General features: G+C 40.5%; 1 protein-coding gene and 1 long non-coding RNA gene across 7 annotated transcripts in view; one reads left to right on the forward strand and one right to left on the reverse strand.

Moving 5' to 3' along the window:
• Positions 1–1808: 1808 nt before the first annotated feature.
• LOC107196431 lies at positions 1809–8438 on the reverse strand. The gene is made up of 3 exons (XR_001517830.2): positions 8332–8438; positions 6960–7064; positions 1809–6839 (listed from the first exon to the last, which is right to left on the reverse strand). It is a non-coding gene; the product is annotated as an uncharacterized LOC107196431 (long non-coding RNA).
• Positions 8439–8522: 84 nt separating this feature from the next.
• Positions 8523–11502, forward strand: part of ZNF594 (zinc finger protein 594) — a 33672-nt gene continuing 30692 nt past the window's right edge. For all 6 annotated transcript variants that reach the window (XR_001517827.2, XR_003043286.1, XR_003043288.1 and 3 more), the window contains exon 1: positions 8523–8681. Coding sequence is in view for 1 of the 6 variants with exons in the window: in XM_015597445.2 (XP_015452931.1) it covers positions 8628–8681 (54 nt within the window). In the remaining 5 variants the exon portion in view is untranslated. The remainder of the gene's footprint in view (positions 8682–11502) is intronic.

Consider the following 11502-nt stretch of genomic DNA (forward strand, 5'->3'; position numbering starts at 1 on the left):
AAGATTTCTGCATTTTAACCTAAGTAAATTTTACTTCGAAAGGAAAAAAAATGTAAACAAATACTTAACTGATTAAATGATATGCATTTAGGGGTAAGTGTACTAATGTCTGCAATTTACTTTGAAATGCACTAAGATGGTGGTAGAGTCTGTACTTTTACACCTGAGATTAAAAATAATTCCTTGTTCTCGCCCTAAGTGCAGGCAGGTCTGGATCTGCAGGGCTGCTCCACCCCACCTGCTTACCAACTACTTCTTGCGAACAGAACATGGAGGAGTAGCTGCCCATGCATCAAAGAGAGGGGCTGGAGCCTGTTCTCCCTTTTGAGACAAAATAACTCCATTCATATTCTCAGCAAATGTCTTAGATTCAACTCAGTCAAGTTCATCCCTCCCTTCTCACAGGGAGAGACAGGGATTCTCCTCCTCTACAGAACTTTAAAGAGGATAAGACTCCTTCCTTCCTAAGGATGACCTTCTCCTGACCTTGCTTTGTGGTCCTCTCCAAGCTTCTGAGGGCCTGTGGTCAGAGCAGTCACCTGGGGGTCCACCCAGCTCTGCCTCTATGGTTGAAGCTTGCTGTTCACATTCCCAATATGGATTTCACTCTTCCCAGATTTTCCCTTTTGAATCCACTTCTTTGTCTTTACTCAGTTGGTGCCATTTCTGTAGAGCCTCAGCCCAACTCAGGTAGACATGTGACCCAGACTGGCCAATCAGAGATTCCAATTCCCTTAGCCACAGTGACTGATTGGTTGATGCTTTGAGTACCAGGGCAGGTGTTTTATCATGGGATTTGAAGCTGAGGGGATATATGTTTTCAAGGTAGAACCTCTCATGGAGGACACTGAGCTAAGAAGAGAGTCCAGGTCCTAAAAGCATTGTTTGAGCTCCTGTCTGCAGCCAGGCTTGATTGACATAGGCATAACCTCTAGATTTTTTTAGTTACATAAGCCACTATTTTTTAAAAACGTTCAACTCTGCCCCTTAAGGCCCATCCCCACCATCACTGCCTAATTTTGATCTTGCCCTCTTTCCTGTAGCTTAATGCAAAAGCCTCTTGACTGTTCTCTCCTCCTTCAATTCATCTCACTTGCTGTCAGAGTGAATTTTTCAAAACACAAATCTGATTAGGTCATGGCCCTGCTTAAAATCTTTCAATGGTTCCCTTTGTCTGCAAGGAGGAAACTCACACACTCCTTTGCACACCCTGCAAGGCCCTGATAATCTGATCCCCATGGATCTCATTTCAGCACCTGCTCTCCTCCTGCCACACACTCTGACCATGGAAAACCACTTGCAGTTCCCCGATGCATAAAAATGGTGCTGAGGCTTTGCACGTTCTCTTCCTTCTGCTGGGAACATCCTTTCCTTCTCTACCTGATAAATTGTGACTCACCCCTTAGGATCCAGGTAGAGCATCGCTTTCTGAGAGGTCTTTCCTCACTAGGCCAGGTATACCCTTCCTCAGCATTTCTCTTGCATATATCACATGCATAATTATCTCCATCTTGTGGTTTTACATCTCTCCTTCGGAAGATTAGAATGATGTCTTAGGGTTATCTACATTCAGGTTTTCCCAGGACAGTTTTGGCTTTTGGCTTGTTTGATGTCTCAGTATAATTATTAAGGGCATCCCTTTCACTCTCAAAAGTTTGGATGATAAATTATATATTCACCCTACTTCTTCATGATCAGGTCAATGTCTGCACAGAGTGAGCATTAACAAAATGTTTTCAAGTGAATGCATAAATAAGTGGTCATCCTTATGTTTCATTTTCTTCTATCAAATAAATAGCTGAATTAGATGATTTCTAAGTTCTTTATTGCTTGATGTGGTTCAAATAAAGTCAGTAATCCAAAAGGCTAAGACCAGCAATTTTGGTTTATCTTCCCTTTGAAAGGGCCATCTATATAGAATTCCACATTTAAACATATTCGCTCCTGGGTTTATAACTTTAGAGACCATGACCTGCTGAGAGTCTGGTTATTGGCACAAAAAATTTATTGAAGACACAGTTCCTTCAGCTAGCCCCACCAGGAGCTAGATAATCCCCTAACAACAGATAAAAAAACAATTTCCATTTGTTCCTGTGATGCATGCTGCATCAACAATATTACTACTGCTCAGATATGTCTCCTGAATTGTGCTGTACTTCGGTTTCTAACCTATCCCATTCATTTCCCTGAGTGGCAGCATAAAATCTCATCAAGATTTATATTTGGTTGTCCAAAGCCCTCCACCATAAATATCAGGTAATAGCTGACTGTGGTCACATTTCATTTTACAAGAGTAGGGTGTGCAAATCACTACATGCAAAACCATTGTAAGAAAATAGCATATGATTTTACTCATATGCAGAATTTAAGGAACAAAAGAAACAAAACGAAAACAGACTCACAGATACAGAGAACAAACTGGTGAGGGGGGGGGTGATGGGAGGCAGCGTGAAAAAAGGTGAAGGGATGAAGAAGTACAAATTAGTAGTTACCAAACATCATAGGGATATGGAACATAGGTAATATAGTCAATAATATTGTAATAACGGTATAGTGTGCTAGGTGGGTGCTAGAGTAATCAGGGGGATCACTTCATAAATTATATAAATGCCTAACCATTGTGCTGTATACCTAAAATTAATTTTAAAAAATTTTTTTAAAGAAACATCCAATTAATGTCATTGCATCTTGGCCCTGTAAAACTCAGTTTTTTATATTTACCCACATCTTATTTCCAAAATTTAATGCAGTAAAAGTTTTATATCAGCTACACTTGAACAATTCAAATATTCTACAATCAAAAAACAACACCAAATAACCTTGGTCACTTGATGACCTATAAACTAACAGCCTTTGAATTTTTGTTAACATTAGATGCCTTAGCATTTTTTTATGAATTGGGTGTCAGTGGAAAATGGTTTAGATTTTAACAGAAATTACAGAAGGCAGTATTTGAGAACAATGAAATTCCCCTGATGGTAAAAAAAAAAAGCATATTTGCATAATTTGTACACCTCTATCTCCCATGAGGCGCCAAAAATAAATTTTCCGATACATTTAATGTTGACACTCTACAACACCGTTTTCAGTGACCAAGAAAAACTTCCTCTGAATACATAAAAAATAAATATTACCCTGCATTTCTCACTATTGTTAAGAAAAGATATTGAATCAATAAGTTTAACAATAATTCCGCAATTCTTTACGATTTGAGATATCCCTAAAAAAACCAACTATATACAGATTTTTGTTTAACTTCTGCTTTAGCCACTCTGGAGAGCAATTTCGTAACATCTAATAAAATTGAGAATGTGGATACCCTATATGATCCAGCAACCCCTCTTCAGGATACATACCCTAAAACAGTGGCTTTTAAACTTTTTGGTACCAGGTCACCATTACACTCTTAAAAATGACTGAGGACAACAGAGGGATTTTGTTTACAGTTAAAGTAGGGAGGAGGCAAGAGAATTAAAAATGTTAATAAAGCCACATTCAGAGACTGCAATATGCTGATCAGCCATGCAGCCAGGCCAGGAGGACACCTTCAGAACAAAGGAAGATTTCTGCTTGGATTGCTAACGACCCATTGCCCACACCTGTGAAGGAGAACCAGGAACCAAGAGTCATTCCCTATGGCTAAAACTATGGGGAACCTATGGATTAAAGGCTGGGAACTGCCAGCAGGTCTTTCACTCTACATATTCTTACCTTTTTACTACATACTCTTCTCCTTCCCCTTCTTCACTTTAGGTCCACGTCAAAGGAGATGGGTTAATAGTCTTTTAAACTATAACTCACTGAAACTGAAGAATGGCATATAAACTAAATTCCCGGGACACTCAAGGTTCCCTTCAGTGTCTTTTACTCTGTCTCTCTCACTGTCCTCATCTCTATTGTCTCTGTTCCTCTAGGCCCCTCTCAGTGCCTTTGCTCTTACCTCTCTCTCACTCTCTGCCTCTGAGAGGAGACCATACTCTGTGGAGTGTTATTCCTTTTCTAATAAACTTTCCTTCTGACTCTAACTTTGGCGTGTGTGTTGAATTCTCTCCACACTCTCCACAAAAGACTCTTCTCTCCGTACAGGGCTTGGTCTCTGCCCTCACTTGGGGAAATGTGCCGTCCTGCATCACAGTGACAATATCTTTTGATATTTACCTTGTTGGAAATTAAAAATTACAAAGATTTTAAATATTAGTTCATTTAAAACAAATTATGTTAATATAAATAATTTTTATTAAAATTATATTTTACCAAGCAAAAAAATTTGTGAGAAGTGACATTGTATTAGATTTTTGTAGATCTCCTCAATGTCTGACTTAATAGAAACCATCCAGATTCTCCTATCTGCTTCTGCAGTTGATCTGTTGCAATGTCAACATCACGTAGCCTCTTGAAAGCTCCAATGTATATTCATGAGAGAGTAAACATAAGGGCAAATAACATTTTAGTATTACTGTGAAAATAGTTTTGATCACATGGCTGAGACCCCCGCCCTGCTGAATGTGGCTTTATTAACATTTGATCACATGGTTTGAGAACCACCGCCCTGCTGAATGTGGCTTTATTAACATTTTTAATTCTCTTGCTTCCTCCCTACTTTAACTATAAACAAAATCCCTCTGTTGTCCTCAGTCATTTTTAAGAGTGTAATGGTGACCTGGTACCAAAAAGTTCAAAAGCCACTGTTCTAGGGTATGTATCCTAAAGAGGGGTTGCTGGATCATATAGGGTATCCACATTCTCAATTTTACTAGATGTTGTTAAATTGCTCTCCAAAGTGGTTGAGGCAGAACTTTAACTCAAGCACATGTATAAAAATGTTCTTCGTGGTTATTGTTGTTTATAACATGAAAGTGGAACCAATGTCCATCTTGTAGTCCATCTACAGGGTACTTCAAGATCCATGCAGGCTGTACCATTGCTGCATTGCTCACCACATATTTCCAGTTGGCACAGGGCTGGTGCTCAATAAATATTTGTGGGAGGAAAGGAAATGAGAGGGGCAGCGAGGGAGAAAATATATTGTTCTGAGATTGCTTTAAAATTTAACCCTATTTCGTGGACATCTTTTCAGATATAGACTTTTAGTTCACAGGCTAGGAATGACCAAAAGCCATGTGACTCTTGTTCAACTAACTAGGAAGCTTCTTTTTCTATTGTCTAAAAATAAAGGTGTATGAATTTAAGACGTTTTGATCTGTTAATCACTACAGGCTGCAAAACATTGCCATCTAGTGGTGCATTCAGAAGTCTACACAAAATGGCCTTTGCTGTTAAAAAAATAACTGAATATCTTGCCCACATTTTCTTTGGGAGTCTTCTGTAATTCAGACAGAAAGTTGAGTCAATTACTTAAAAGCTTTCCAGAAATAATATAATAAATGTATATCTCTTTGTTACTCCTGTAATTTGTGTGTACACTGGAAGATTTTCTTAAGATCATTTAGGTAAATTTGTTAATATTTCTCAGATCATACAGCAAAACCGATGGTTAAAACAAGTTAACAGACTATTTTCTTCATGTAAATATCTTTTTCTTTCTCTCTTCTTGCTTTCCCTTGGTCTCTAATTTACATTGTGAGAGATTTTTAAAACTGCATGTAGAAAAAAATAGCAATGCATAGTAACTGCTCAATAAATGTTTGCTGCAAATAAGAAAAACACACATTCATAGCCTTTACTTCAATGCCTTTTTTGTTCAGTTTTGTATCCTCAATGGCTAGCATATACAGGAGCCTAATAACTATTGTGAAAGGAAAGTGGAGAAGGAAAAACAAGATGGAAGGTAAAAAAGGCCGATTATGTTCAAAATAGGGATAAAAGTCATGATCTTCAGAATGTATTTTATCTCTATGATTCTAGAACATTAATAACGAAGAGGCCATGGTGAATTACGAAGCTTTCAAAGCAATCTACAATCATTGCACTGACAATGAAGTGATTCAAATTTCCTTACCCTTTATCACCAATGAAACAGTCCTGCTCTAAACATTACTGGGGTCCTCATTTTTCAAATATTTATTATCTAAATCTTCAAAGTTATGAGTCTGGATAGGGAAAATTCATCAAAAGGTGAAAATATTCACCTATCAACTTCTAATTAGTCCCCTTACAAAAACCTCCCCACTTAATATTCACATGTATCCCCACCTATCTAGTTAACATCTTGTCCTTCGGGGGATGCAAACATTGCATAATAAAATAAAAATACTGTACAATGAAAATTTATTACAAAGTAAAATTCCAACTCTTCCAACAAAAGTAGAAGGAGTTCCACAAAGTACATAAAAGTGATGGGGGAAATTGCTTGAAGCCATTGACAAATGAGAATGTGGCAGAGAAAATTGATACAAAGACACGATAGTGATAGATGCTTCCTATTCTGGTTATCCATTGCTGCAAAACCTATTTACTGGCTTAAAACAACAACAATTATTTCATTATCTCTCACAGTTTCTACATCAGGAATTCTCAGGGGGCTGGGCTCAGCAGTTCTGACTGGAATCTCTAATGCAGTTGCAATGTGATGGTGGTTCTTCCTCCTCACACCCAAGTACCCAGCCCCATTAAACCCCTAATAGGTCTCTGTTGCCCTTGGGATAAAGCCAAAAAGCTTTCTAGATGTTCGGTGGTGTGGCTTAATCTTTCCAAGTTCATCTCATGCCATACTGCACGCTTCTTGTTGTCCACCTACACAGGTCTTTGGTTCTCAGATGCACTGCCAGCCACCACAGGACTTTGCACATGTAGTTCCTGCTGCCTGTTATTCTCTCCCCCTACAGCCTCTCATAGTAGATATTTGCTACTTTTCCTGTCCAAAGAGCTGTTTCATTCTTCTGGTAAAAATAAAAACAAACCAAAAAACTGTCTTTTATTTCCATCACCTGTTGGGTATAGTAGTAACATGGCACCTTTCCCACACCCCAAGAGTAAGTCAGACTGGTTAATCAAAGTACCTTATCCACGGGATAGTGATTGTGATCCATGCAGAACCGAGCAGAATCCTTTTTCTATAACTGCTATAGGTGCTCTCCTTCTGTAATCCTGGGCACTGAACATCTCTATGTGGGGGAAAAAAAATCTATGAAGTCAACACGGAGAAAAGCAAGACTAAGAGATGGAGAGAGAGAAAGGAGTTACGATGACAGTGTTTAAATCCCTAAATTCTGGCCTTTCCCAAAGCCAGTCTATCCTCTTAACTTTCCTGTTACATGAGCCAACTTATGTTCAAGTTAGAGTTGGGTTTCCACTAGTTTTTCATCTGTCTAACTCTTCAGGGAAAGGCAGATTCCAAAAAGCCTTCACAGACCTTCCTGTGTGGGTCAAATCTTTTATAAGCTCTTAAGCCACTCACTATGTACCCTCCAGCATAGCAATCACCACAGTTACCATTTCATATTTATTCACAGAACTGTTTAAATATCTCGTCCACAAGTTCCATGAGCAGGACTTGGGTTTAGCTCAACATTCGTTTTATCACTAGTGCTTGGCAGAGAGTGGGTGCTCCATACATATTTGCAGAATAAATGAATTACATAATGAATCCATGCTGCTGACAGGAGCAACATTATTAAGCCCAAAAGAGATTAAAAATGAGTTCTTTAAAAAAAAAAAAAGACAAAAAGACAAATAAACCACTCTTAACACGACTTTATATTTCCCAACAAAATTGTAGCTACTGTCTTCCCCTGGGCCCTCTATTTTCATTCTTTTGGCTTGCGCAGATTTTGGATCTTAGAACGAAAAACAACAACGAAAAAAGTCTTTGTTATTTTAAAAGTAATAAATACAAAAAAAATTCATAGTTACAATTTTTCTGGAAAAAAGAATAAATGGAGAAAAGACTAGCCCTACCAGATTTTAAAACACATTTAAGATATCATAATAATTATAACAATTTATGACCAAAGAAACAAATATGTGAACAGAAATATTCCCAAAATACATAACCAAATACATACGTAAACTTGGTTAATGATAAAGACAGCATTTAAAATCAGTGAGGAAAAGAAAGATGATTCATTAAATGAGACTCAGACAGGTTAAGTAACTGGCCCAAAGTCAAACAGCCTATAAGTGCTAAGTCACCTATTCTGTCCTTCCGACTTCAGAACTTGCCTCTTTTAAACATTACCCTATCCTTGTTTATCTCTGTATGAGACCACAAAGGCATGCAGGGATGGGGAGAAGAAATTATTAAAAGGGCAGAACAAAAATGTAAAATTACTTCACAGGGTCGTCCACACAGACCGACGGGGCCCGAAGCCCCGCCACAAGCGAGTCTAGGACCCCCAGAGGCCTCTGCATTTCTGTGGTAACCTCACCCACCTAGCGCCGGCATCTGCAGGTGGTCCAACCTGCCCGGCGTGGAACCGTTTACGAGCCGACCCCTGCGAGACCCAGCAGACAACTGGCCGGGACGAGTCTGCGCAGAGGAGACAGCTTAGCCTGTGGGAGGCGACCTGGGGGCGCGCACGCGTATTGGTGGGCACAGCCGGGTCAGCAGAGGGGCGGGGGGTAGAGGGACCGCCTCCGTGGGGAGCACGCCGGAAGTGGACGCCCGGTCCCGGGTGCTTTGTCCAAAATATTGGCTCCGCGCCAGAGTGAGGAGCAGGGGTTGTGCGATGGCGGCAGTGGAGGGGACCCCAGTCGAACGGGAGGCCGGGGGTGGCCTAGAGGTGAGACCCCGCTGCATCCTCAGAGCTGCAGGCCCCGGCGCCTGGGTCCCTCCGGGAAGCGGGGTGGAGGACAGATCTTCGGAAGCTGGCGGCAGACCCCTCTTTTCTCCGAGTAGGGAGACCCTGGGGCCTTGGGGACGCAGGCACGTGGTGCTGACCCTTCTATGCCCTTGGCCCTCTTATGGGTCTCGGCGTGCCCTGTACACGGCCCTCCCGCTGCCGCGTCCCCTTACTCTACCCAGTTCCCACCTGTGGTACTGCAAACTGCATCTCCTCCCAGACTCAGAATCAACCCTCAGGCGTAAATTGGCCCAGTTGCTTGCTCAACGCCGCGGCAGGAGCGTTTGTATGTTAATGCACAAGGTCTGGTTTCTGCGCTCCAGAGTAACAGCCTCGTTGGGGAGACTAGACTGAACTACAGGAATGAACTGTGGTTCACATACGTTCTAATACTTGATCTAAAATATTCGTACTGTTGGAGCTCAGGGGAAGGAGAGATTTAGGCTGGTCTCTTTGTAAAGGTCTGCATATCCTTTCAGGAGTAGCTTCAAAAGTCTTTTTCCTTGGGAGGCCTTCCAGGATTGCCATCTCTCTACCTCCATCTTTAAGCTTTTCATCTTTGTTAGTTTATTTAGCTAGTGCTCATTTAGTGTCTAATTCATAAGCATTTATTACCTCGTTGCAGGTGTGTGTGTGTGTGCGTAAGTCCTCCAGGCCCTTCTAGACAGGGACTCTGTTTAGCATCACCTAATGCTTACACATAAATATGAATTAAAAAGGATCAAAATGGTTAGAAGGTCTTAACTGAAGTGGGCGTGCAACAATGGAAAGTATTTGTGTAAGAGGTTGAAAAAAATGGCCCCTGGCCAGATGAGACTGTAGACACATTCTCTTAGTTCATACTATTGGTTTTTGTTTGAATTAGTGGCCAGCATTTTAAAATCAGTAAATTTCTTTCACATCCCCTCACAAAAAATCTAGATTTTCAGTATCTCTTGAAAAATCGGAATATGTGGGCAGACAGGGCCCACGTGTCTGCATGGTGCTATTAGCAGGAGTTAAGTAACGATTCCTTCCTTTAGACTATATAAAATTTACAGATCTGCAGTGCCCACTAATCCATTGTCTCTCTAATACTGAAGTAAAATGTCAATTACCATTTACCACCTAGTTTGCTTCAGTTCTCTGATTAACTGCCTGGTCTCTTAAAGCTATTAGAGTTCTTGATTCCAGATGTAGATGGAGGTGAGTAGGAAGGGCATCACAAGTAGGAGAATTACGGGCAAAGGGATGGAATGGGGAGAAGCACAGTACATGGGAAAATAAAGGAGGATTCTAGACCATAGGTTTACTTTTAGGCAAATCATAGAGTTGGACTATTGTTATGGGTTGAATTGTGTCCCCCCAAAAAGATATGTTGAGGTCCTAATCCCTAGTACCTCAGAATGTAACTTATTTGGAAATAGGGTTTTTGCAGATGTAATTTGGTAAGATGAGGTCAAACTGGATTAGAATGGGCCCCTTATTCATTGTGACTGGCCTCCTTATAAGAAGATGGCCATGTGAAAAGACAGACACAGGGAGAAAGCCACATGAAGATGGAGACAGATTGGAACAATGCATCTACAAAACAAGGAACACAAGGATTGCTGGCTGTCACTGTAAGCAAGGAGAGAGGCACGGAACAGTTATCCCTCAGAGCCTGCAGAAGGAAGCCACCCTGCCAACACCTTCACTTCAGATTTCTAGCCTCCAGAACTATGAGAGAATAAATTTCTGTTGTTTTAAGCCTCCCAATTTGTGATACTTTGTTACAGTAGCCCTAGGATTCTAATACAGCTCTGTAAATCAAAAAGAAGCTGTTTCCTTTAATAGGTGATAGAAAATTCATGGTAGACTTTTGATCATTGGTGTCAGTGAAAGAATTGTTTTAGATAGGTATATTTTATCTGACAGAATTACCAGTATGGATTGGAGCCAGAAAACATGTTTCGAGATTTCACAGCAACCCAAGCATGAGGTGAAAAGGTTCTGGATTAAAATGGGATTGAGGAAAGCCAAAGGAGCAGTTTTCAGGGTTAGGCAGTAGGTATGGATAGAAAGAATAGAGAAGGAGGAGTCCCAGATGACTAGAGCAGTGCTTTCCAAATTATAGCATACAATTTGAATCACCTGGAGAACTTGGTAAACACAGATTTCTGGGCCCCTCCCCCACAGGATCTGACTCAGTAGTCTGAGATGGTACTTAAGAAGTTGCATTTTTACCAAGCTCCTGGGTGTGGCTGATGTTGCTGGTGTGTGGGTCACATTTAGGTTGCACTAAGCTGCTGTGTTTCTGGCTTATAAACACCTTAGAATACAAGCCCCATGAGGGCAGGGATGTTGTCTTCTTCACCAGTGTAATCCTGGGGCCTAGAACAGTGCTAGGCAGTGTCGGCTCATGACAAATATTTGTTCCACAAAGACTGGTCATTTGGGCAGAAATGGATAGTAAGAACAGGGAATAAGCTTAGAAGCAAAAATGATTAATTCATTTTTATCCATTTGATTCATCTTGACTATCAGTGAGACATTGGACTGGAGATGCATTGTGAATATAGACTAAAAATCAGTTTCAAACTTAGGATTCATTCTGGATAAAGGTGATAATTGATGCCTGAGGTAATATGATTATTGAGATACTGAATGTAAAAAGAGAGGAGTAGGGGCTCAGCTCAACATTTAATAAAAGGAGAAAGCTGAAGGGTAAAAACGGTTAAGAAAAAGTAGAGTGGTTGGAGTGTCATGCATTATAGAAGCCAAGGGAGAAAAGAATTTCAGG

Source organism: Pteropus alecto, unplaced genomic scaffold (genome assembly GCF_000325575.1).
Source record: "Pteropus alecto unplaced genomic scaffold, ASM32557v1 scaffold398, whole genome shotgun sequence".
NCBI lineage: Eukaryota > Metazoa > Chordata > Mammalia > Chiroptera > Pteropodidae > Pteropus > Pteropus alecto.